The following is a 25,172-nucleotide window of genomic DNA, read 5'->3' as shown; positions in this document are numbered from 1 at the left end:
ATTATGGGCCTATCACATTATTCGCAATTTTCCTAATGGACGCTGAAGTAGTCAGCTTCACTGGGCTTTGAACAAGAGTCATTAATAATGACTAACTCATGGAACTATTCTCCAGGACTATTAAATTAGCAGTGAGTTTGTATAGTCACCTTTGACTATGGTGAATGAAGAGAATGTAGACAGAAAATCATGTTATCTACCACCATTAACATTTCAGAGTACTTCTGTTGCGCACTATGCTATATTTAAAATGCCACAGCGGTATCTGAGGCATGCAGGATAATGAGGCAAGTTCAGGGAATTTGATATCCGGGTGACTTCTGGCGGGAAAGATAATGACTCTTTTAGTTGACAAGTGCAGGCTTTGTGCAGTGTTTCTTCTAGACTTCCAAAATTCTGGGCAGAAATGTGTCTATTTTCGTCTTTTCATACTTTGACATGCCACACTATATAGTCTTGCTATCCAAGACGTCATATCTAGAAATGTACAGGCTGTCAAGTACATGTGTCAAGTACATGTGTATAGCGAAAAGCTGCACAACATTGATTAACACACATTAACCGACCCCCTTGCAGTCTCCTCAATTCCAGAGATTCTTAGCATGCCGGTTAACTGGGGGTTCCAGCGGTCTGGACACCTCTCAGACACAGATAGCAGCCATGCTGCTACTTTCAGGGTGTTCATGAGCGGAGAATGTGTGAAGACGAGAGGCACGCAGAAGCGTTACGTAATTTGCGGCCGCTGCGGTCAGGCCACATTCCAGCATGTGCTTCAGAATGGAAGGTAAGCAGCCCTTTCATGCCTGCAGGAGATGTTCTTTGCTCAGTCGCTCGTTTTCAAAAACAGTTTCTTTGGAGCTGAGCCAGCGTCTCTTAACCTGCGGGCGTCTTTCCCCCCCCTCTCCACTGGCCCTTTCATTCCACTGTTCCACAACTCCGGCCAAACCCCGTTATAAAGACATGGCCATATTTGTTTTTATATGTCTCAGGAGTCTGATGTTAGATCAATGAATTATTACAAATATGAGTTCTTAGAAGTCTCGTACCAAGTATTGAATTAACTCACTTTAGGAAATTAAGAGACCTTTATCAGCATTCAATGGACATCCACAGGTATGCCTGTACACACAGTTGTCTGATCAAATTATCGTTTCAAACACATAATATTTCATTCAATCAGTCTGAGGTTATTTTTTTTTTCCAACAGATAGCCATTTTATGGCCAGGGCAACATTTAACTGTTTTTGGTCTGTTTGTTTTCTTTTCTGGAGAAACTTTTTTTCTGACTCTTTCATGGATACAGACTGCCTGTGGATGTACAGTATAGAGGTGAACAATCCCAGAGAGATCCAACTACGGCCTAAACCTCAGGACCTGTCAATCAAGAGGCCCAGAGGCTATAGGGTAGTCTAGGAGCGGATAATTACTAAGACGGACTACTGTTTGCCCTGCAATTTACCCATGGTTACTCCCAATATTAAAAGAAAGATTTTAAAAAGTGCTTCAATTCCTGAGAAATTGTTTAGGTGCAAATCTTACTAACAAATTAAACTCAATACTTCTATGATCTTAATTGGGAATAGATTAAAAAGTTGCAGTTCACTGTTTTGCACATAAACTCACACAGGAAGAGAGCACCAAAACAAAATGTCTATACCTACAGTATAGGGAAATTGTTGTAATTGATCTGACAGCCATTAGTTTGATTGTCCATTCAAAGAGATTTGCACTTCTTTGACGGTTGTTTATTTGTTTTGTTTTGTTTGTTTAGTTTAGTTTTGTTACCAGCATTTGACCACTACTGAGGGTCTTCCGCCTGGAACCCCTGAAAGCTCCGTTACCTAGAGACTGAGTGATGCAGTCACAGGGGAAAGAATAAGTTATAGGAACATGACATGTTGTTACTTATTTCACACACTAGTGGACCAGTTTACGATATCCTGTAGCATAATATATTAACCAACAAATAGATAGGGAGAGGATAGTAATCCATGCATTACCAGTAGCTACTGTATATTAAATTTCGTGGTGTGTGTGTGTGTGTGTGTGTGTGTGTGTGTGTGTGTGTGTGTGTGTGTGTGTGTGTGTGTGTGTGTGTGTAATCCACCTGGAATCGTGGGTCCGTGTCACTCTCGCCGATGTGCTGCAGCAGCTCTCCACTGGCCTGGCCAACGTTGCCGGCCGCCTGCAGGAGGTTCTGCCGAGGCTGATAGGACCAAAACAAAAACAACATCAGCAAAACTACAGGCTAACACTGACATTCCTTCAAAGATTTGATTTCAAAATGAATCACTGGTAACCATTTCAACAAGAGCACCAGTTTGGTTACTCAGCCAAGATTCATCAAAACACAGTCATAACATCCCATTATTTTGAAAGAGGCAGTGGCTTGTGGATCTTCTTGTGGTCTGGCAGTTTATGAGTTCAGACACAGATAGACCCCAACATCCCCACATCAGCAAGAGGTCCTGCGCTATTTTCTATTATCATTACTAAATGCTTTTCCGATGATCTCAGGTATGGTGGTATCCTTCTGCAACTGGGTCTGAACATTAAAATTCATAAAACGTGTAAAAACATACGGAATACCACAGTCTCAGCAGGGGCCCTCCAGGGCTACAAACAGTATCCAGCTGACATGCAGTTCAACCACACTGCACGCACCACTTGATACCTTGTGGCATAGCCTTCCTTAGTATAAAATGTGAACTTAGCTATTAACTCAATTCAGATGGACATTTCTGGTTGGATCTGAAACCAGGGGGAGCATGCTTCTCTGGAGAATGGACTAAGGATGATGGGCAGACATCTAACACGTAATCATTTACCACCACTCTGACTTGAGGCACGGTACCATAAAGGAGAGAAATTTATCTCTGTTGGTGTTGCTTTGCAAATAAATCCTTGACCTTGGGCAACAGTTAGCGGCCTTGACTGGTGTTAAACCTGCAGTAGCTACCTTTCACCACACAAACCTGGGCTTTTGCACAAGATGGATAACATCCTGCTTTAAGACGTCTACAACTGGTTGTCAGCTGTATATCTGCAGCTGTGTGTTGTGTATCTGGAGTGTGGTGGAGCAGCAGCAGCACTGCTGACTAAGAAACAGTAAGCTCCAGTTTGTGGAGTCTCTGTCACCTTGGGTTAAAGCTGCTAAATCCCTACTCACTTTACTTCACTCTAAGTTTGCATCTTAAAACACCTTCCCATCATCTCCTTAAGGAATTGAACCCCTGACCCTGGAACTGCTTGACCACATGATTCACCCTCTGACCTAAAAAGGAAGGTGCACCCATCCATCTCCCCCCCCCCCCCCCCCCTCACACACACACAACCCCAAACACCTCTCATGCGGCCCCCCCATGGTGGCACGACCTACCTCGGTGCTGGCGGGCTGGGCAGTCTTGAGCATGTCGGACACGGCGCAGGCCAGGTTCTTGGCGGCGCCAAGCAGCTGCTGCCCGTTGGCGCCCTCGTCCTCCATGAGAGCGGCCAGCAGCTTCACGCCCTTGGACATCTCCGTGAGGTTGGAGGAGATGGTGGTCACCGCGCAGCCCACTGCCGTGTAGTCCGTCTCGGCAGGATCACCTGAATAAATGTGGAGCAGTGCAGACGTATGGTGCATGAATAGATGCTGAAAGTAGGGCAAGGACCACCTGTCTGAATGTCTATGCAGGGGATCTTTATCTGCATTTAACTGCATTATCCCCCCACCCCCCCCCCTCACCCCACTGGTTATCACGGATCCTTTCAACAATTCATCTCAATAGCCACACAGTCATATATAAATCATAATGCTAATGTTATCTTCAAACATTGATAGTTTGAGAAATATAACAATGTAACAAAATATTCAGACACACTAATTGATAAAACAACAGCAAAACATCTTACATCTACAAAAAAAGTACTTCATAATTAGCCTTTAACAGAAATGAAGGAGCTACTTATAAAGAAAAAAAAGGTGTTGCGTCTATGACATCTATCCAAGTTCTGGATAAAGATTAGAAAATCAAAGGATTAGATTAGAAGATCAAATGCTCACCTGCTGTAAGGTTAACCATTGAGGCGGTTCCAGCAGTGATGGCATCCACTTGGGAGTGGATCTCATGCTTGGACTCGTCCATTTTGTTCTTACGCCATGCTTGTGAGGCCTGACAGGCAAGCAAGAAAAGAAATGGAAGACATTATCCACACAGAAAAGTGTTTTATAATGGTCTTTAGTCTTGGATTCATGCCTATAAACATGATAATATTTTATTCCAAGTCATTGTGCATTGGTCACAAAATATCCCTTAATGACTTTAAGAGGCATAATCACGTTCACCACCTAACAACAAGCAAAATAATATTTCCACATCACATTTTTTTTTGGTCTTGGAGAGCTGAGATGAAAGACAAACTCTATTATTGCCACAGAGAGAATTTACAGTGGGGCCACCATAATGAGAAACATAACAGAAGTCTAGACTAGAATATGGTAGCCCGACATCCCAGCTGTAAACAGAGTAGGATGAATACATTTGAAAGAGAACTTTGGACAGTGACCACAGGAAGCAGTGTGTTATTCTACAGAGACCGGTATGTTACGCCTACTATAGATTCCCGCCAGTAAATGCTGAAACATGCAGCATCAGAACTATGACTAGCACTGTTAAGCAATAGCTGGGAATTGCATGGGAATGTGGCTGAAATGGAGAAAAGTGGGTTCTGACCGCGTCGGTTCCCAGGGGAGGCAGCTCCGACACCTCGCCCAGAGAGGCCTGGGCAGCCTGCACCGCTTGCATACTGGAGTTGATGGTGCCAGTCAGGGCCTGCTGAGCTGCCGTCTGAGAGAGGGAGAAAGGGTGAGGAAGAGAGAGAGAGAGAGAGAGAGAGAGAGAGAGAGAGAGAGAGAGAGAGAGAGAGAGAGAGAGAGAGAGAGAGAGAGAGACACAGACAGACAGACAGAGAGAGAGAGAGAGAGAGTGTGTGTGTCAGAGGGGGGGGGGGGGTTGTCATACATGTGTAAATACACACGTACATGTACACAAACATAGCATGAGAGGGAGAATAAATATGTGAGACACACACACAAATCATAAGAGGGAGAGTGCAGATAGTCACACTCACATAAATATACCCCCCCCAAATATGAGTCAATGTGAGTGTTACGGCAGTGTTTGGAATGTGTATTGAACAGTATCTTGTATCTTGTGTAGTATTCTCCAGGAATATTGGCACTTATTGATCTGTAAGTACATTTGTGTGTGTGTGTGTGTGTGTGTGTGTGTGTGTGTGTGTGTAGTACCAGAGGGGGCATGTGTCCGCGGTGCATCTGCCCGCTGGTGATGTGCTGCTTGGCCTGAGGCATGGAGCCCATCTGGAAGCTCTCCGGTCCCCCGGCCCCTGAGCGCATGATGGCCGGCAGGGCCACGGAGCCCGTCTCCACCTTCCCCATCTTATTGAACTGCTGCTGGAGCACTGTGGACCTGGGACAGGACAGGGGCCACACAGTCAGACAACATAGATATGCCACCATGGTGGCATCAATGCATCATCAATACAGTGTCAAAGTATTCCACTGCACTGTACCGTATACAAACCATACTACAGTGGCCTTTCTATACACACACAGAGATATAAATCATCCTAATATTTACAGTACACATAGATATACTTAATGTATTTATAGTACACAAAGCTATACAAGTGGATCTTGTAATATACACAGTGACTAATACTGTAATAAAAGTGTAAATATTCCATTTATGTTTTATATAACCCAATGAGTCCTTGTAGACTTTAAAGGGCGAGAGGTTGGCTGTGTTAAAAAACACTTTCAGCCATAACTCTTTCAGCTCACTTTTTGGGTGACACAGAGTCCTCGAGCATGGTGGATTCTTCATCGCCCTCTAAGCCAAAGTGGTCTTTGCTCTTTTTCTGTTGGGAGTGAAGCGCAGAGGAGGATGAGGAGGGGAAGAGAGGGGGAAGAGAGAGAGAGAGAAGAGAGAAACGAGAAGAGAGGAAAGAAAGCGAGGTTAAGAGTAGAGGTCGGAGTGCTACAGTACTTCAGACAGCGGAGGGCCTGAATGAAGTGCTCTGTTGCTGCCTGAGCCCCCCCCCCCACCCTCTCCTTCCCCCTTCAGCCCCTTTAGGTCAGCGGTGAAGGTTTGTTGTGGAATTCCTCGCACCACGGTGAATGGCTGCAAGCGCCTTCACAGTGGAGGTGCAGAGCAGTGCGGAGCGGAGCTGAGCTTTGGGGCTGAGCGCGGAGAAAGACCCTAAATCTCACAGATGAAGACGTGCTCAGGAGCTCGACCCAACACAGCTGGCTTCCATCACGGGCCTGCTGCCGTGGATTCATCAACGGCTTACAGGATTGATAACGCAACCTGACACTTCAGGAGTTCATAGTAGCCTTTCAAAACACACGAGCACACAGAAACTGCAGTCCAGGGTAGCTATGAACTGAATAATAATCATCATAATGTTACTCTTACCCCCCACACTATGGAGAACATAAGACACAAAATATGTTTGGTTCACATGACAAACAACACAACAACTACTCCGGTGAGGCAGGTGTTTTTTTTACCGCAAGATATTTATGGCATCCAGGTTAACCAGGGATATATTTATCTGCTTAAAAGAACTACAGGCCACCACATTACCACAATCTGATGGTAGGACATACCTTTTTCAGAATGATGTCAATGTATCCAGCAATCAGCTGCGCGATCTGCTCTCCTTCTGTGGTCTGCACGGAGTAGTATCCATCTTGGTAGTCTCCAAAGTCCTGAGAAAACAGGGTTTAGGGGATTAACAGCACATATTAGTAAACAAGAATGTCCTAAGCCGTGCCTGTAATTGGTATCCCAATCTTTTTCTACACATTGGTTTGACATATCAAGGAATCAACACTGAGTGTGTGTGAGTGTGTGTGTGTGTGTGTCTACAGGTGTCCATGAAGTTGTTCTTTGACAACCATCCTTATTTCTCATGAGTGCACATAACTTTATTTTGGCACTAAAAAATATATGTGCTCACTGCCTTAGCTGTCTAGATAGGGTCAATTTCCCAAAGGTTCCATTTTAACGCTACATTCTATCACCATGCCTTCATCAATCTAGAATGAGTGGAAAGGCTTCTAGCCCATAAACGACAGGGGACCACCACAGAGACAATACACTAGATAAGAAACAGCCTGTGAGGAAGTGGGACCCAAAGTCATCTTTAGCCCAGATGTCAGCAGAAGGCAGCCAGTCCTGACCTGGCTGCAGCTACCCGTGACTGGCTCTCTGGTGAAAAATACCGTCTGGCATTAACTGAGATGAGTGTGCTCAAATCACCGACTGACTCAGTGCGGCTGGCTGGCTGGCGGCATGCTTTAGATGAAAGCTCACGGGCTAACCTTAGATCTACAATCAAAAAGCCATCTCTTTCAGTGCCTCCTTGTCCTCCCCAAAACACAAAAAATAAGAGCTAGCGGAGCCAGCTGCTAATCCTCTGGTGATTTGCCAGGAAATACTTGCCTGAGTATTTCCCCAGACCTAAAAATAAAAATAAATACGGACGCACGCACTTTCGATCTCGGGAGCCGCAGAGAAATAAAAGAAAGGGGGCCTCCGGAACAAGGGGAAGTGGATGGGTGGATGGAGAAGGTTCCAAAAAAAACCCCAGTTTGTTGATTCAATGGTCTTCAATATTTGAAAGAAGAAAGACGAGCAAAGACAATGAAGCGCGTTCGTTATGGAGGAGCGTTGGCCACTATCGCAGGTTCTGCTTCCCTTCTCTCTCTAATGGCCCGTGACCAGCGTCTGATCCGCTGGCTGAAGTATCACAGGGGCCACTCAAGAGACACCCGCCACAACGCTGAGCCCGCGATGACAGAAATGAACCCTGTTATTATCCTGCACATCAACTGGGCTCTTCTGCCTTTCATTTTGGGAACTCTTGTGAAGCATCCCATAATATTATTATTATTACCAGTTATTGGGCTTGTTTCATAAGACATAAGGTGTGGCAGGGAGACTATTAAATAATAACTATTAAATTCAAGTCCACAAAGCTGTTCACAGAAGTGTGGCACAATCACAGTAAGAGGTACAAGGCTACAGCCTACATGCATGTGCACTCATCATAGTTGGCTTCTCCATCTTCACATTTCATGCACATTAAAGGGTTTGTGAGCAAGGCGGAAAGAGACAGAGTGAACCTGACGCAAACACTTTTACATCGCCACATCCTGATATGGGTAAACAAGGAAGTGTCAGGCCGAGAGGTTAGGATTGAACTGAAATGCTGACTGACCAGCGTGAAGCTCTTGGGGGAGGCGGCCCAGCGTTTGATGTTGGTCAGGCTCCACTCCTGCATCACCTCCTTGGTCTTCTCGTCCACACGCATCACGCTCTCCTTGGTGATGCCCAGCAGACGCGGGACCAGCTTGTTCTTCCCCTTCATTTTCTCCTGCAGATGGCAAACGGACAACAGCACAATGACATGGCCCACCGAAGTCAGCACTATTTCTATCATTATTATCAAAACAACAGGTACAATATACCTGACAAACACCCTGAAATTAGTTCAGTAAAACACCGCAATGAGTCAAAGGGCCCTAATTCAAATAACGGGCAAAATCTAAGCAAAGCTAATATAATTCAATATCTTGGCAAAATCTATTTGTTAATCCAATACCAACTAAACACTTGCTTGTTGTCTGACTTTGCACTTTGCCCATGATTTAGATTATTAGGCCCACGGTGATACTATAGGGAAGTGTAGTTTTTGGATTCTGTAATGTTTATGATGCCCTTACCTTGACCAGGAAGAAAGACACTCCGTAGGTTTTGAGAGAGCGGGCCAGTTTGACATAGCTGACTTTGGCCTCAATCTCAGTCATGTTTTGGTAGTTCTTGTGGGCCTGTTGGAATATGGACATATTTACATACAGCTGTTCCAACTCACACAGCGCTGTGATGACCGATGTGCGGGTTTAACAGTAAATAAGCAATGCAAACATACACAGACCTGGTCATATTTTCAAACATATACAACTATTGAGTTTCAGCGGGGTCATTGTTATATAGCCAAGGCATAGTTCCCTTTTGATTTGATGTGGTTTTCCATAACTTCACACCACTTCTAAACTGGCGCTGACCTTAGGATAGGACACGCAGTGGGGACCAGCACACACTGAGCTGCAAATGGTTCAGATTTGCCTGTGTGCTGGGTCATGTGTTTTTAGTCTGGGTTTTCATCCCCCCCAGGAGCTAAATAATAAAATAAAGAGCCCTCGCCACAACCACTGAGGAGCGGCACAGCGCACAATACTGATCAACTGAGAGCGACCTCGGTGGGAAACAGACTCTACACGTTCACAGTCTCAAACACACACACACACACACACGCACATACACACGCACGCACGCAAGTCCATTACCTGGAAGATCTTCCTCTCGCCTTTGTTCTTGATGTATTCTTTTGGAAGGAACTCTTTCATACTGTAAAGCAGAAGTAGAACAGAGTGAACTCAGAGACGCCTTCACATGACTCCGCAGAGACCAGGGATCAGTGAGGCCACATTCACATGTGCTTTTGCCCTGAGTGGCGAACTGGATCGTTTCAGTGGTGCTAAAAAACAATACTGTGGCCCCGTGAACAGAACATGAACTCACTACATCTATTGTTAGACTTGGCCCGACTCCGTCTCATACTATACTCACTAAAGGTTTGGCACAAGATCAAGTCATTATATTTCAAGTACATTTAAGAGAAGACAAAGACAATTAAAGTTAGAGGTGGAGAGAGAGAACGACAGAAAGAAAGAAAGAAAGAAAGAAAGAAAGAAAGAAAGAAAGAAAGGTGGAGAGACAGAAAAAGCAAAGGGAGGAAAGACCAGACAAAGAAAGAAAGAAAGAAAGAAAGAAAGAGACATGGAAAGAGAAAAAAGAAAGAGAGAAAGAAAGAAAGTGCAGGAAAGGGTGAGGCAAATGAAAGACAGAGAAGCTCTCCGTACTCCAGGAATCCTGGCTTGTGCTTGGTCTCGTTGTGGTCTCCAAACTGGATCTGGCACTGGAAGCCGGCGAAATCGCAGGCCTTGTCGAAGGAGACAGGATGCGAGCCGTTCAGGATGTCATCACGGGCCTGGAGAGAAGAGGCAAAGCAGAGAATGGACAAATTAGTGTCTTTTTATTTCCCATTTCACGCTCTTCGATTTAACTGAGATTAAACCGAATTCAATCTACACCCCTGTGCCACTCTCCAACTGTGATGGTCATGGGCAAAATGTGAAAAAGAGTTTAACATTTTACAATCCAAAGCCCAAATTATAAACAACACCATAAAAATATACTACATCGTTAAAATAATATGCTGATACAATAAACTGCTTATCAAAATCCTGTGATTGATTGTTTAACTGATACGCACATGAGATGATTAGAGTCAAATAAACAGCTACTGAGTACCACACTATCATCCAAACTATTCCTTCCAGAAATATGGAGGGACAAGTATAAACATGGCTCACACATATCAATACCAGTCATTCCCATAATGATATATTCAAATATTGAGAAATCAGCAGTCGACTGCGTCCAGTGTAAGCACTGAGGCCCTGAAATGTAATCTCCCTCCCCCCGGCCTCCTGTCGGGCTAGCTACTGCCTCTTCTGTGGAGACTGGCGAGATATAAACAGGGCCAGTGTGAGTCGACGGTGCACTGCTTGTGTTGGCCTGCCGAGTGGCGTGCGCGATCCTGCTCCAGCTGTGTTTGTGCTGGAGGGATCAGCCGGGCCGGAACAATAGAGCTGCCCCCAGACGAGCGGGCGGGACCACACGGGCAGAACTGGGGCAGGACGAGCAACGCATTTCCGAGAAGCACTGTGCCAGTCGCACTGGGGTTGGATTCGAATACCATAGGAACTATATTAAAGTCTTACTTTATATTAATTTACACTACATCAATAATTCATTTCCCCAAGTACAGTACATCACCGCTAGAGAAAGGGTGAACAATTTCAGATGATTGTGGCATTTTCGAGCTGGGCTGGAAGTCACTTCTCTAATATTACCTGCCCCATTTCCTCTGGTAAGGAGCAGTGACTTTTCTCACAGGAAGTATCCATATCTCCCTTCATGGGAGAGGTCACACACATGTACATGCACCCCACCCTTGATGCTGTGGAGACAGAGCACGGGCAGGCAACAGGGGGGGTTTCCCGACACACACACACAATCACACACATCAGCCCCTGGAAACTTTACACTGGCTGCTATCAAAGGCTAGGATCAATCTTCCCTTCTCACACTGCTCAGTAACGTGAGGATCGATCCTCTCAGTATGCTCACACCCCTCCCAGTGTACACTCTTCTCATTAGCTGCTGTCACGGCGATATGCTAGTACATCACTGCAGATGCATAATTAATGTTCAGGGGCCACTGTGTGTGTTTGGGCCTAGGACTCAAAGACCCGGGGGGGGGGGGGGGGAAGAGAGAGAGAGAGAGAGAGAGAGAGAGAGAGAGAGAGAGAGAGAGAGAGAGAGAGAGAGAGAGGGGGGAACATTACCTGCACATAGAGCAGATTGAGCTGCACAGGGTCTCTGGAGTCCACGTTCTGGTCTGAGTAGAAGAACTTTCTCCTGAGGAGCAGCATCTCTGTCTCCTCAATGCCCTGCTCACGCAGCGTCCGCCCGTGGTCCAGCCAGTTCACTGTGCACACACACAAACACACACACACACACACACACAAATTCAGAGACAAGCTTTGTCAAGACAATAAAGCCATTACTCTCATAAACAAATATATATTTAGCTAAAACAGATCTTAGGTTTACTGTGCTTTCCCAACACCCACCTCCCTTGAAGAAACAGTGAACATTGTAATTTTCATTTCATTTTCATAACCAAACCAATAACCAAACAGACATGCACTATGTTGATACAATGTACTTTGTAGTACACATGCAAAACTGCTTTTCAGGATAAAAACAGATATCCAGCAGTGCCTTTACAATAATCAAAGGGTAGAACATAGAACGTTTTGAATTTGGCGACAGATTAAATTTGTTTTTTTGTTAAATTGTCCTGAAATTGTTGAGAGGATTGCTTTAAAAAGCTTAAACTGTTTACCATGTTATTAGTCGCTTTGGTTAAAAATGCGTCAGCCAAATGTAATGTAATGTGAGTACATGGGAACCCACTGCGGAACAGTACTCACATTCATCGTCTGTGTGGAGCTTCTGCTTGAGCTTCTCCATCTTCTTGTCGTCCCTCAGGAGCGTCTTGTCCCTCTTCAGCGTCCCTGTGGTCTCCTCCTTCTTCTCCTCCAGGATGTCACGCACCAGCGAGTACTCGTCATAGTTTGTGATGCCTGGGGAACAGCAGCAAAACACCTGTAAGCAGTGGTTTCTACAGGGATTTTGTCGTCTCAAAAAGACTGAGAAGTTCTCAGACCTGTTCCTGTAGTTCCCCTGAACAGAGGAACTATTGCTGATCCAAGCACTGCTAGCAAAAAGTTGATATTAGCACTGACGAACCATTCAAACCACACCCCTTGTTTCCATACTCCTGAAGCAATGTGTTGATTGGCTAGAACTGTTAATGGCTCATTCTAAGCCACTAAGCTTGTTCTCTATTTAGAGAGCCAGGACTATACACGCACACGCACAGAAAGGGCAGCTAGAGGCCTTGGAGTAGCAATTTGCTGAATTCAACAAAAAGTGTATTAAATTACAATCGTCAACGTAATTTAGAGAGTCATGGAACGAAAATCAGGTTTGTTTTGGCTAATGAAGAGAGCATTGTCGGGTTCAGACAGGCATGCTGAACAGGAAAGATGAAACAAAGGCTGAGGAAGCATTTCAAGGCATGTTGTTCAGAAAGCTAGAAAATTAACGCTAGACTCACCTATCCTTGCGCAGATGGTCATGAGCATGTCGCTGACGATTTTAGAGTCGTCCACCATGACTGTTTTCACTGTCCCATCCAGCATGCGAATCTTCAGGGGTCTCTGTTTCTTCTTGTACTCCAGGGTGTCCTGTTAACAACACGTTACCTTGGTTACTATTAAGGCCGCAGAATCATGGAGTTCTTATAAAGGCACTGATAAAAGTTTTCTTGGATGTTTATTAGTGTCTTTTGGTGAATGGTGGTGATGTTGGTGAAGGTGTTGTGCTCTGTACCACAGACAGGTGGTAGGTGGTAGTGGAACGACATGTCAAAATTAATTTGAAGTTACCAAATACCACATACAAAAACAGTTGGTTATTAAAAAAACATCCCTCAAAAAGAGGTTAATTTTTGCATAGCGTGGCTTTAACTTTCTCTACAACCAGTAGAATGAAACAGACGAGCCAAAAGCTTTTCTGCTAGCAATGTGTCTCTTAATCATATCATAGTGTACTGTATGTGTGTGGTAAAAATACACTCGGAGTGAACCCTATTCAGTAATTAACTTGTCAGGCTACTTGAGTGCGTCATGACATAACACATCCCGTGATGCGTCATGTATATTTGGAACACGTTATGGGATGGCGGTAATATGACATGTCAGGTATTAGCTTCCATTTAGTCCTTACGAAAGAGAACTGAATCAGATCTGGTGGGAGCATCTCAGGTAACAGCTTACTCATATCGCCTGGGTTTGCATGGCTTACTGTAGCCCTACTCTGAGAAGTTATCAAGCGTTCTTTTTCCCACAAGCCCAGGTCACCTCGACCATTACGGAGTTCCGTCATACTCCTGAGGCGTCATGGGTGTCTCATGTTACAGCTTGAGTGAAGGTGGCGATGGCACGGGGAGAATGTTATTCATCTGGAGTGGGTGACACTCGATGGCTTGTGGGACTAAGTCGTATGATGACGCGCTTGGTCACTGTGGCCAACGGTCATTGTGTGACCCAACAAGGTCGAGAGTGGTCAGGGGCAACACATGCTGCGATATTACGCCATCACAAAGACAAACACGCAGATACACACACACACACAGACATCAGACAGAACACTACCATGAAACCTACACCTCACTTTCACGCACTCAAGTCACACACAGTAACTCACAGAACACACATCTCCACCCTCTCCACACACACACACACACACACCTCCTTGATTCACTCACCCCATTCCTCAGCATGTAGTAGTCCAAGGCTTTCCCCGCCTCCAGCCAGATGCCCTTCTTGGGATCCTCGTCAGACAGGAACAGGCCGTAGTCGTTGGCTGGCGGTGAACAGAATAGAGCAGCATAGTGAGTGGGTGAGATTAGATTCCCCGCACTGGTCACCGCGGTTCCCCAGTCACAGGCAGCCATCATTACAGCATTCATTCCACTACAGCAAATCCTGCACTCATACAGTCATTCCACCGTACGAGTGGAATCTGACATTTGAGAAATTGGAATCCCCAAACCTCTAAAATTGGGCATGTTTGCTCTAGTGGGTTTAATGCCTTGGGTTGGATAGCATGACGTCAATGAATGGGTACATAGTAATGTTTTTTTTGGTTGTTGTTGGGGGAAAAAAAAAAACTTTTAGACAGACACATACAAGCTTATATGTCATCAATGTCAATTTCAAAAACACAGTCTGAGGAGAACCCATCATTTGGCTGTTAGGGAACACTTGACACTTCCTGCACATGAAGCCCCGGTCACACCACAAGGGCCCCTGCTCTCACCACCATCTCCCCACTTCTCTGTGGCACATCAGCACTTTAGCTTTAATTCAGTCCTCACAGGGCCTTGGGTTGTGTGCTTTCCTCCACTCCAATGGCTTGCCAAAGCTGAGTGGATCCTGCCATTTAAGATGCTGAACATTCCACATTAGCTGTTGCTGTTGGCCATGGGGCTGTCTCCCCCACCCCCCATTCCCCCTCTCATAAAAGTGGAAAATTGCTCACAGGTTAGGACAGGCATGGAGCCTGGGCTGGCCCACCAGCCCCCGCAAGCAGTAAGAAACGCAAGCGATGAGAAACGCGAAATGCTTATGCAACACCGGGGGACCTGCCGTGCACAGGCCCGCCCCCGCCTCCAACCCCCACCCACACTCCACAGTGGAGACAAGCTGCTGGAAAGCATAACTAAATGAATTGCACTGACTATCGGTGGATACCTAATCCAGAATGTGTCATGACAGAATATTCCACAACAGTCAAAAAGACTCCACAGAGAAGAGTAAATAATGACACAGATATCTACAAATGGGAATGAATTTATATGGGGGGGGGGGGGGGGGGGTCCAGACATGCTTTGTGTATTAGATTGCGGAGCAAAAGTTGTTGGCAAAACCAGAGACATCTGAGTAGAATAGGATTTTCCAGGATTAATCCAAGCATTGCTGATATTCTGCCCAGAAATGACTATCAAGAGCCAATCAAACAACACACAAATGTGTCCATCTGAGTGTGTGTGTGTGTGTGTGTATGTGTTATAATATCTTTCAACATTTTGCCTGAAGTAGGCCAAATAATGAAGCCATATGGTGAGTTGAGCAGGCTGTTTGTTTTTGTCAGTGCCGCGTTAAAAGCCCAAATCCCTGACGCCACAGGGCCGACCAGCCAGCTGGCAGGCCGCAAGGGACCCTCTGTAGCAGGGTGTCCCCTCTGACCGCAGGAAGAGCCGGACTCATGGTGAATATGACCCACTAAGGGCTAGGGCGGGCCTGCTGTAAGACACATCACGCGCAAGACATTCCACACTCAGTGACACGAGGGTGTGGAGGGGTGAAATCACTTGATTCTCCAATATCTTGGCGGCACGCTGCCTAAGGCAGCCTCGTGTGCAAAGGGAGAGAAAAAAAGGCATCATGAGCTTGGGAATGATTTCATTTTGGTGGGGTTCAGAGGGAAAAAAGGAAAATTGCGACACGGGTCAGTCTGGTGCCTCGTTTCGTGCGAATGCACCATATTCACGTTTAGGAGTCCCGTTATGGTCTCGCTTGCATTCTCAGACCTACTACACGGCATAAATGGGCTCCGGAGTCAAATAATTCACAGAATTAAACTTTTGCATAACTGCTAATTCTCAAAATTGAGTAGGTATGCATGTAGTAAATCTCCGAGACTGTTAAATCAATCCATCTGCCTAACTCCATGAACCATGACATCATATCAATAATGTCAAGTTCTACACCTCTAGCATGCAGCATAGTTGGCCAGTGACCCTCTGAAAGCATGCTGACGAAGCAGCGCTTTGCCTGGATGATAAAACAAGCGGAGCAGCGAGGTTAACACTGCTGCCCAAGTAGAAGTGTCAATGCCCACCCTGAAATCCAGGTTAATGCCAAGGCAGGGACTACACCATCATTGATTACAGGTTTGCTCTTGTTGGTAAGGAGGGATGTGTGTGTATTTGGTTGGGTGTTTTTTTTCCGTTAGGACAAACATAGTTGGATCAGTGTGTATGGGAGCACCTATGTATGTGTGTATGTGAAGAAGGTGTTGGAACTGTGTGTGTGTGTGTGTGTGTGTGTGTGTGTGTGTGTGTGTGTGTGTGTGTGCGCGTGTGTGTGTGTGGGGGGGGTGTTCTTTGTATGTGTGTATGTGAAGAAGGTGTTGGAACTGTGTGTGTGTGTGTGTGTGTGTGTGTGTGTGTGTGCGCGTGTGTGTGTGGGGGGGGGGGGGTGTTCTTTGTATGTGTGTATGTGAAGGTGTTGGAACTCTGTGTGAGTGTGAGAGAGAGAGAGAGAGAGAGAGAGACTCACGCTGGCCGAGCTGTGCTTCGGGGACTCTCTCCCGTATGATGCGACAGGCGTCGTACACCATAGTGGAGGGCTCGAACTGCATGGTCTTCACCACGTTCCCCACGCTGATCTTCAGTGACAAGGCCACCATGGCTGCCGCTGTGTCTTTGCCGCTACTTCACCTGAGAAAAAAACACACACACACACACACACACACACACACACACACACACACACACACACACACACACACACACACACACACACACACACACACACACAAGCAAAGGTTGATTGACATAAGAAACAAAATGCCCTGAGAGATTATCGGTGTGTTCAAATTACCTATTCCAAAGGTTGCCAAACACTGACTATGACTGTTTGTCCACACACTTTAAAGCCAACATATCATCATTATTAGTCAGATGAGGTGTGTAAACAGCAGGAAATAAGTCACCACCATTCTGGTTAACATACCATAAAATTGTGTTTGAAGAAGACATTAAACAATTAAGTTTTTTTTAGCCCTTTTGTGATGAGGATGTGAGTAAGTGTGTGTTTTTTTTACTGAGAAAGAGTGCTTTTAGTTTCAGTAGGTCAGCATGTAAAGCCACAACTGTGTCTACTTCCCCAAATCTGAGGGAATTTTTACAGGAGGGATGCTGAAGCCTGAAAAAGGAAGGAACAGAAACATTGCCGTGTGTAAAACCTGACAGTCAGGCTTTATGTGGGCACAACTGCACATTCAAGGTTGCTTAAAATAACTACAAATATTTCCAAGGACATCAATTGTGTCCAGGAGTACGACAACAGTCTGGCAATGTCGGCCGTGTAAAAATTAGGGAAAGTACACCGCAGAACGGATCGAAATATTCATCCGAATTCAACTGCAATGGTTTTCACATGAGCCACACGGTTTGTTGTTGCTAAGCCAACTTTAATGGGGCTCTGCTAAAAACAAATATGTCATTAGCAACAAAGCAAGTGAAGCATGTTCCAGACATTCTACGGCGAGTTCCGGAACGACTCCACTCAGGTTGGTTTGGCAACACGTACTCATGCATTGGGACCTGGGTTGATACAGAGAGAGAGAGAGAGAGTAGGGGAGAGAGAGAGAGAGAGAGAGAGAGAGAGAGAGAGAGAGAGAGAGAGAGAGAGAGAGAGAGAGAGAGAGAGAGAGAGAGAGAGAGAGAGAGAGAGAGAGAGAGAGAGAGCGGAAGAGAGACTGGCCTGCCAACATGGCATCCCAACTGGATCACTTTCAGAGGAGAGAGAGAGAGAGAGAGAGACAAAGACAAACTTCCTTTACAGAATGTAGCCTGGCACATCCCTCCTCATCTCACGCTTTTGGGTGGAATAAAGAGAGGAGGGGGCGTTCAGCTGCCTCTGACCAAGACTTCTGTTACACTTCAGACTCCCTCTCAAGTTAATTTATTAACAGAGATCACACTCTGCCTTCACATGCACACATGCAAGCACACACAGACACACACACACAGACACACACGTAAATCACCCATAGTCTACAGGATGTGGCCTGAAGTCAGGCGAAAGAATGCTGGCCAAGGCACAAACACAACAGTCAGGGATGGGCTCCGGGATGAGAAACAAACAATGACTCTGGCCTACCACTTGGAGTGCATAAAATACAGCCTTAGCCTCGGTCTGTAGTCTCTGGCCCACATGCAATCACTCTCAACTCTCTTCAGTATGTAGCGATCACTGAGATTTCACCCAGTCAGCAGAAACATGTGGGTGTACAGTAGTTCTGTGTAGACATGGGGGGATTTAGTCACTGGTGTATGTAGCAGCCACTTTCAAGCGCAGAATCAGAAACAGTCTAGAGTCTAAAGTTGTGACGCAAGTGAGTTCAAAAAAACGATAATACGAACTACTCACGTTCCATCTGCAAAGTTGCAGAGATGCAACACCTACGAGTTTGGCCACCGCAGCTTTACACTAGAGTGCATAATTAATTTGCCTTTTGACATGAAACCCTTACTCAGCCCTAAGCACTTACTCAGATCTGCAACGGAACGTTACACAGCACTAACGTCTCCCTACCATGACCACTGTAGACTAAATGCAGCGGTTACCACTAAAATGACCTGTGCTCTGCAGTGAGGTGCAAACAATAACTGACCTGCAATGCTGGGGAGTTATTTATATTCTGTATATAGATCAAGGGTGTGTATGGGTGTCCATGACTATGCATGACTACAGCTGCGTGCTGCAAAGCTTATGAACTGAGAGGCGCATCAACTGCATTCACATTCTGCTATTCAACAACGGAAAAACATCCTAAATATTTCAACACAGGCCAACCTGCTGGTGTGAATGAGGACTTTTACGATGTTTTGGTAACTTCCTATTTGAATGAAAATGTCTGGATTTAAAACCAAAGGCATTCCCCATAAAACATGTCTGCATAAAGGGTGGGAAATAAAACAAGTGCTTGAAAACACATTTATTTTGTCCAGCCAAAAGCTGCCACAACATGTGGAACAGCCCACCAGTTCAGGGTTTACTTGAAATGATGCAAGGGTCTTAAAGGGTGATGTGGTTAACCAGTGCGTTTAGCATCCTCCAGATCCAGTGGAATTGTGGACACATGATAGGAGCATCGATCCACAACACACACACACACACACACACACACACACACACACACACACACACACACACACACACAAACACACACAAACACACACACACACACACACACACACACACACACACGATGTAGTCTGGGCATGCCTGAAGAAGAATGTTTCAAAAATGTGATGATTCAAGGCTTGTGCAACAGGTAATGTTCTCTCAGAGGAACAATTGGTTTTAAATGGAGTAGGCCTTAAAAAATACAATTTTAAAAAATAAAAGATCATGTGCCTCACACACAGAGTTTATCCAGATTCCCAGGCTGCGTTTGTTCAGGAGTGGATGCCTCCAGCAGCCGGATCCTTCACAAGCCCGTGGGGATCTTTCCTCACGCTCATTGACTACTGGTGTGGTCCCCGCTGGGCATTTGGCCTGGTTCTCACATGGCCTGAGGGGAAGGTGTGGGGGTTCCTGGCAGCATTCCAGACCCCCTGATCATCACTCCAAATTTAGGAGAGTTTGGGGGCGAGAGAGGGGGTGGGGGGGGGGGGGGGGGGTGGGTGGTGCAGTGCTTTAATGGCGGGCTTTTGACGTCGTCTTTTTGGCTGCAGAGTTAAAGAGGCCCCAGCAGCATGTGAGAGAAAGAGAAAGAAAGAAAGATAGAGAGAGGGAGGCATCCCCGGTCGGAAAAAACAAGGTCGAGCTGTGGATGAAAATAAAACAAGACACCTACCACAAAGCCCAGAGCGGTCACTCAGGAAGAGTCAACTAGCAATCGGTCACAGTGCAGCAGTTCTTCTACAGCGTACACTCAAAAGATCCGTCCCATGTTTTGAAGTGAACAAATTGAATTGAATAAATATTACTGTGCACTTCTCATGTGCACGTACATGTTCTTACACGTCACAGACCCTAAACTTCAAAGTAGCCCTTGCCTAAACCCCAAGTACAACATGTACTATATAAAAACTACACTGTTTTCATCTATTCATATTATCGGTGTTGTTAAGTACAAATAACTACAGGATACTTAATATAAATCGTGGCCAGAGTGCCTTTTGTCTGGTTAACCAGAAACACACGTGATGCAAAGCAAAAAATGCTCTTCCACATTTTTAAACTTAAGCTCCCCGACTCCTTTCCCCAGTTCAGTCACAGACGTTTTTTTTGTTTTGCATGTCAAAGTCCTCCCTCAGCTGTTTGTGGTCGAATGCGACAGAAATTCCAAGTATAGGACGAGGCTTTGATGCCTCATCTGAAAGAGTTTGACTCCTGCTCCGACTTGTTCCCAAACTTTGCCAGAGATCTGAGGAATGTGCAGATCCCTTGCCTCAAAACAATGAACTAATAAAAATGTCTATCACATTTCAACACAACCACCCCCAACGTGGCAGAAAAAAACACCACAGGCTTTTTGATAGTTAATGGATAATGTGGCTTTATCACCAAGCTTGTTGGTATGCCAGTAATTTTATAGGAGGAGACATGCTGTATGGAAGGTCAGCTCTGAGGTCAAGTTAATGGGGTGCTGTGTTTCATGACCCCATCATGAAAGCCTCAAGAAATTACCAAACCAAGACCTCAATAAAGTCCCAAACTTAAAACATGCTTGATAACCAACTTCATGACAAAAGACACATTGTCAAGGAAGACAATATTTCTCAAAAGAGAGACAAACATCTATGAACATCTACATCCAAACCTAATATGACTGAGATTACTTACAAGTAGAATAATTCAGCTTTAATGACTTTGAGATAAAAGTGATGACTGTCACCCTAAAAATCCCCCCGTCGGCAGAAATCTGAGAGGGTAAAAGAAGTCACACATCTGCTTCTGAAGATTAGCCAGTGAGTGAATTCAAAAGGCCAGCGGCCCAAGGTACCCCTATAAACCACAGCCCTCTCTCTCCAAGCTAGGAATGACAGCACACAGCTGCGTGTGGGGAAGAGATGAGGGCTCGACTGAAACGATGATTTACACAGCACCGGAATGATTAAGCTAGTATGACTACAACTGAAGCTGGTCTTATAATGGCATTATGTGTGTAGCTGCATGGTTGCAGTGCACTACGAATTTGGACTAAAGTGGAGCTAGCCGGCCCATTAATTATTTGTGGATGACGTTTTAATGTCCGTCTCTCCAATGGCGTACCCCCTCCGTCTTTCTTCAGGTGAGGAGCATACTGTGGGAATACAGCACTGTGCAAACTTCTTTGCTTGAAGTATTTTTTTCCCAGGAGTTTATGGTTGTTCATGGTTACGTCCCAAATTCAGTGCTCAACAAAAGACCATCTATAGTCTTGTGCAATGTACGTGTGTAAGTGAGTAGTAGTCTATGGTATGGTGTTGTACCTCACAGTCTTCAACAACAATGAGGAAAGTATTTGTGGACACAATAAAATACAACATATTAAAGAAAACATCATGGAGTTTTGGTCTAAAAATAGCGTGCTGCCTGGTTAAAAAGTGCACAGAAACCTTGTAAACACCACAGACTGCCTTGTTTACACTGATAAAAGCCTGCCAACATGCTAACTGGCGTCTTTTGCTGATATTGTTGGTGATGTCATGCTGTGATAGCTTCCCTCACATTTTCCTGAGGTGTTCTGACCCATACCACAGAACAACATAACGCACAGCCTGGCTAGCCAGTGGAAATGCCAGGTGTGTTGTAGTCAGCGCACCACATGCATCAAGCTGCAGATAATGTGCACTTGCTATTCAGAAAGACTTGTACATGATAACGTTCTTGAACTGTCCGGGCTGTGCAGCTGCAGTGGGCTGGTCTCTCATACTTCCCTTTTTTAAAACAATGAGCTGTTTGGAGGGGGAGGCCGGGGCCAGTGGTATAAATAGAGCTCTTACTCTTTGGCCCCGTGTGGGCCCAGAAAGGATCAGTTTCTGGGGTCAACGGCCTAAGCCCTACTGCCCAGCAACTCTGAAAATAGATGCACAAAAAAGTTATTGAAAGAAAGAGAGAGAAAAAAAAAATATGCGTGGTTTCTCTTCTGTCTCCAGACCTCTCGACACAGTTTCGGCTGACTATAGGTGAGAAGAGGACTTGAGCATGTCACGTTTCGGTTTCTGATTGAAAGACGTGCCTCAAGTTCCTCTGTTTGAGGCCAAACCATTGCACTGAGCAGTAATAATACAATAAGATGCAGATACCCATGTTGATCGCAGCTCAAGCCAAGATTATTACTTAAGTCATGACATCTTCATTGTTACTAATCACTCTTAATCAACAGTGCAGTTTATTTGAACCCAAGACATTTTAAGATAATAACACAAAGACTAAATATGAGGTGTAGGGATGTCCCGATCCGATATTTGGATCGGATCGGCCGCCAATATTAGCAAAAAATATGGGATCGGCCTGCACGGGCAAATCCCGATCCGGTCTCCCGATCCAGTTTGTTATCAAAACTCCGGTCCGTGTTTTCCAGCGCACCCAAACTACATAGGTAGGTAATCATACATAGGTAGGTACATAGGTAGGTAATACGTAGGTAATCCATTCCAGTTTTTTTCAGCTTCCCCCCCCCCCAAATCCGGTCCGCGTTTTTCAGCACACCTAGCGACCTGTCCAGCATCCCACTTGTATGTGCATGTCCCACTAAGAATTTAAAGTTATCGAGCAAACATTTCATGTCACAGTTGAATTAATATAGCCTAATGTTAACCGCGACCGTGAGTGTCCGCGAGACCCTCTTACTATGGCTCTTATGCATGTTGCTGCTGACAGCTTTGCCAGTCTAACGAATGTTATCTCCGCGATTTAAGATTTTTGTGTAATGTATAGGCACAGCACGCACTTTAATTTCCCTATTTTTACAATCGGCTAGCCTAACAAACGCATTTAATTTCAAAAAGCAACCTGGTCAATCGCTAACAACTAAGTGCACCTAGGCCTACAACTCTACACATCCAAAAGGGTAGAAGCTTCCAGTAGGCTATCATAACTTTTTTTTACCGTTTAGTCTGTGCATCGGCGCAGCCTACGACGATGTGAATTAGTGACAGCTGTTGTCGCGGTAAACCTAAGCTCCTGTCTCTAAATAGTGTAGATAGGCCTACTTGCTATGTTGCTTGATTTTCTGTAATAAATGCAGCCTGTAGCCTAGGTTACTTCAGCAAACCCAGACCAGTTGTGGCATCAGTTTCGCTTTTAAAACGCAACAGTGAGAGGCTTTTTAGCGCAGTCTCACTTATCATTGATGAGCACAGGAGCAGGCTGACACCTGAGCATGTTGAAATGATCACCTTTGTGAAGAAGAATCTCCACATCATGCTCAGACTGCAGCCAGGGCAAACAGTTGAATTTGAAGGGAGTATGGAGATGGAGCAGTAAAGTGTGGAGGAGATAGCAATACTGTAGAAGGCGTGACAGTTATTTGGGTTGTTATTCAGTGTGTGTGTGGTAATTTGACTATTTTCTACTCAGGTTTTGTGTGTGTTGCTTTTATATATAATTTTATATTGTTTGCAATATTGTTTACACTGATGGCTTTTTTAAGCCTTGGTTTACACTCTTGAGCAGAGCACTGATGCCAATTAAGTTTGTGTGGTTAATTGACTATTTATTTTCTACTCAGCTTTTCTGTGTGTTTTGCTTTTTTTATACAGTTTACAATATTGTTTGCACTGATGGCTTTTTAAGCCTGGGTTTACACTCTTGTTGTTCAAGAGCAGAGCACTGATGCCAATTCAGTTTGTGTGGTTAATTGACTATTTATTATTTTGTGTTTATTTAACCCTGTTAAGAATAAACAGGTCAGCTTCTCATTACCAACCACTGTGGATTATTCAAACTAACCTAATTAAGTTGGCTAGTTGTTCTTAAGAGTAAAACCCTTTTCAACATGAGTATAACAACAAAATAAGTACATATCTTTAATCTTTAATACATGCTTGGATCGGCCAGTATCGGTATCGGCCAATGCTAAAAGCTACAATATCGGTATCGGATCGGAATCGCAAAAAGCTGGATCGGGACATCCCTAATGAGGTGAGAAGCTGAAGAAGCTTCTTTAAGAATTCCCGTAAATTCAATTCACTGACCAGGTACACAATGACCAGATTTTCACTGCCCAAGAATTGACACGTCAGACAGAAGACTTGGCAGGTTGTTTAAATTTCACCTCCTGTCCTCAGAAAACAAACCTCTGTTGTTTATAGTCACACTGAGGTCACAGACTAAACAAAAGCTTAAAACAACAGCTAATCCAGACAGTTGTGTCATTTTCAGAGTAAATACCAAAGTCTGATAGTATTTACAAACCCAATTAACTGCACATACAGCAGAGAGCCCTGATGAGTCTTTCTGGTAAAATCTTAATCAGTGGCTTGTGCGCTACTCATAGAATAAGCCACTATTTCCACTATTAGAAAGTGAGCAACATTCACTCATACCTCTGGCATCTGGTACTGAAAGAAAGGGTCAGAGGTTGAAATACTGAGACGCCCGTGACTAATATCCACCCTGCCAATCACGGCACGTCTAACAACATAAACACACTTCCAGTGTGTGCTAAGGCTAAATAATGGAATATGTACACACTTGGGATGAGAGGAAATGGGGCAGAACATTGCACTCTTCTTAAAACATGCAAGTGTACAGTGGTCTCACCAACAAGGCATGCAAATTAGAACGCTGTGCTAGGTGGTGGCCCCAGGGTGTATCTTGAGACAGCTGTTGGCCTCAGCTTGCAAAAAGGGGGCCCCTGACAGCATCAATTACGTGTTCACACATATAGCTCAAATGACACACTTGGGTGCTTTCTCGGTAAGGACAAGTCCTCACAGTAATAAACTGACAGGAAGTTTTTAAAGGTACTACATGCAAGCATTGTATGTCTATCACTGGCAGCACAGGTTTCCACGGGACTCTACTGTGGAAACCTTCAATAAAGAGG

General features: G+C 44.9%; 1 protein-coding gene across 8 annotated transcripts in view; it reads right to left on the bottom strand.

The window, feature by feature from the left end:
* tln1 (talin 1) overlaps nucleotides 1-25,172 on the bottom strand; it is an 86,484-nt gene that overhangs the window by 42,825 nt on the left and 18,487 nt on the right. For 5 of the 8 annotated variants that reach the window (XM_042058644.1, XM_042058646.1, XM_042058647.1 and 2 more), the window contains exons 3-19: nucleotides 16,679-16,839; nucleotides 14,101-14,198; nucleotides 12,889-13,018; nucleotides 12,200-12,352; nucleotides 11,549-11,691; nucleotides 9,998-10,125; nucleotides 9,422-9,482; nucleotides 8,798-8,902; nucleotides 8,293-8,448; nucleotides 6,677-6,778; nucleotides 5,846-5,922; nucleotides 5,291-5,471; nucleotides 4,716-4,829; nucleotides 4,046-4,154; nucleotides 3,380-3,588; nucleotides 2,108-2,206; nucleotides 1,786-1,848 (exon numbers count right to left, since the gene is read on the bottom strand). In XM_042058644.1, coding sequence (XP_041914578.1) covers nucleotides 1,786-1,848; nucleotides 2,108-2,206; nucleotides 3,380-3,588; nucleotides 4,046-4,154; nucleotides 4,716-4,829; nucleotides 5,291-5,471; nucleotides 5,846-5,922; nucleotides 6,677-6,778; nucleotides 8,293-8,448; nucleotides 8,798-8,902; nucleotides 9,422-9,482; nucleotides 9,998-10,125; nucleotides 11,549-11,691; nucleotides 12,200-12,352; nucleotides 12,889-13,018; nucleotides 14,101-14,198; nucleotides 16,679-16,808 — 2,058 coding nt within the window. In that variant the 5' untranslated portion in view covers nucleotides 16,809-16,839. The remainder of the gene's footprint in view (nucleotides 1-1,785; nucleotides 1,849-2,107; nucleotides 2,207-3,379; nucleotides 3,589-4,045; nucleotides 4,155-4,715; nucleotides 4,830-5,290; nucleotides 5,472-5,845; nucleotides 5,923-6,676; nucleotides 6,779-8,292; nucleotides 8,449-8,797; nucleotides 8,903-9,421; nucleotides 9,483-9,997; nucleotides 10,126-11,548; nucleotides 11,692-12,199; nucleotides 12,353-12,888; nucleotides 13,019-14,100; nucleotides 14,199-16,678; nucleotides 16,840-25,172) is intronic. The other 3 variants (XM_042058649.1, XM_042058650.1, XM_042058651.1) reach the window with 1 other exon arrangement.

Source organism: Alosa sapidissima, chromosome 13, assembly GCF_018492685.1.
Source record: "Alosa sapidissima isolate fAloSap1 chromosome 13, fAloSap1.pri, whole genome shotgun sequence".
Taxonomy (NCBI): Eukaryota; Metazoa; Chordata; class Actinopteri; order Clupeiformes; family Clupeidae; genus Alosa; species Alosa sapidissima.
Note: the sequence above shows the minus strand (reverse complement) of the source record. Positions and strands in the feature narration are given on the sequence as shown.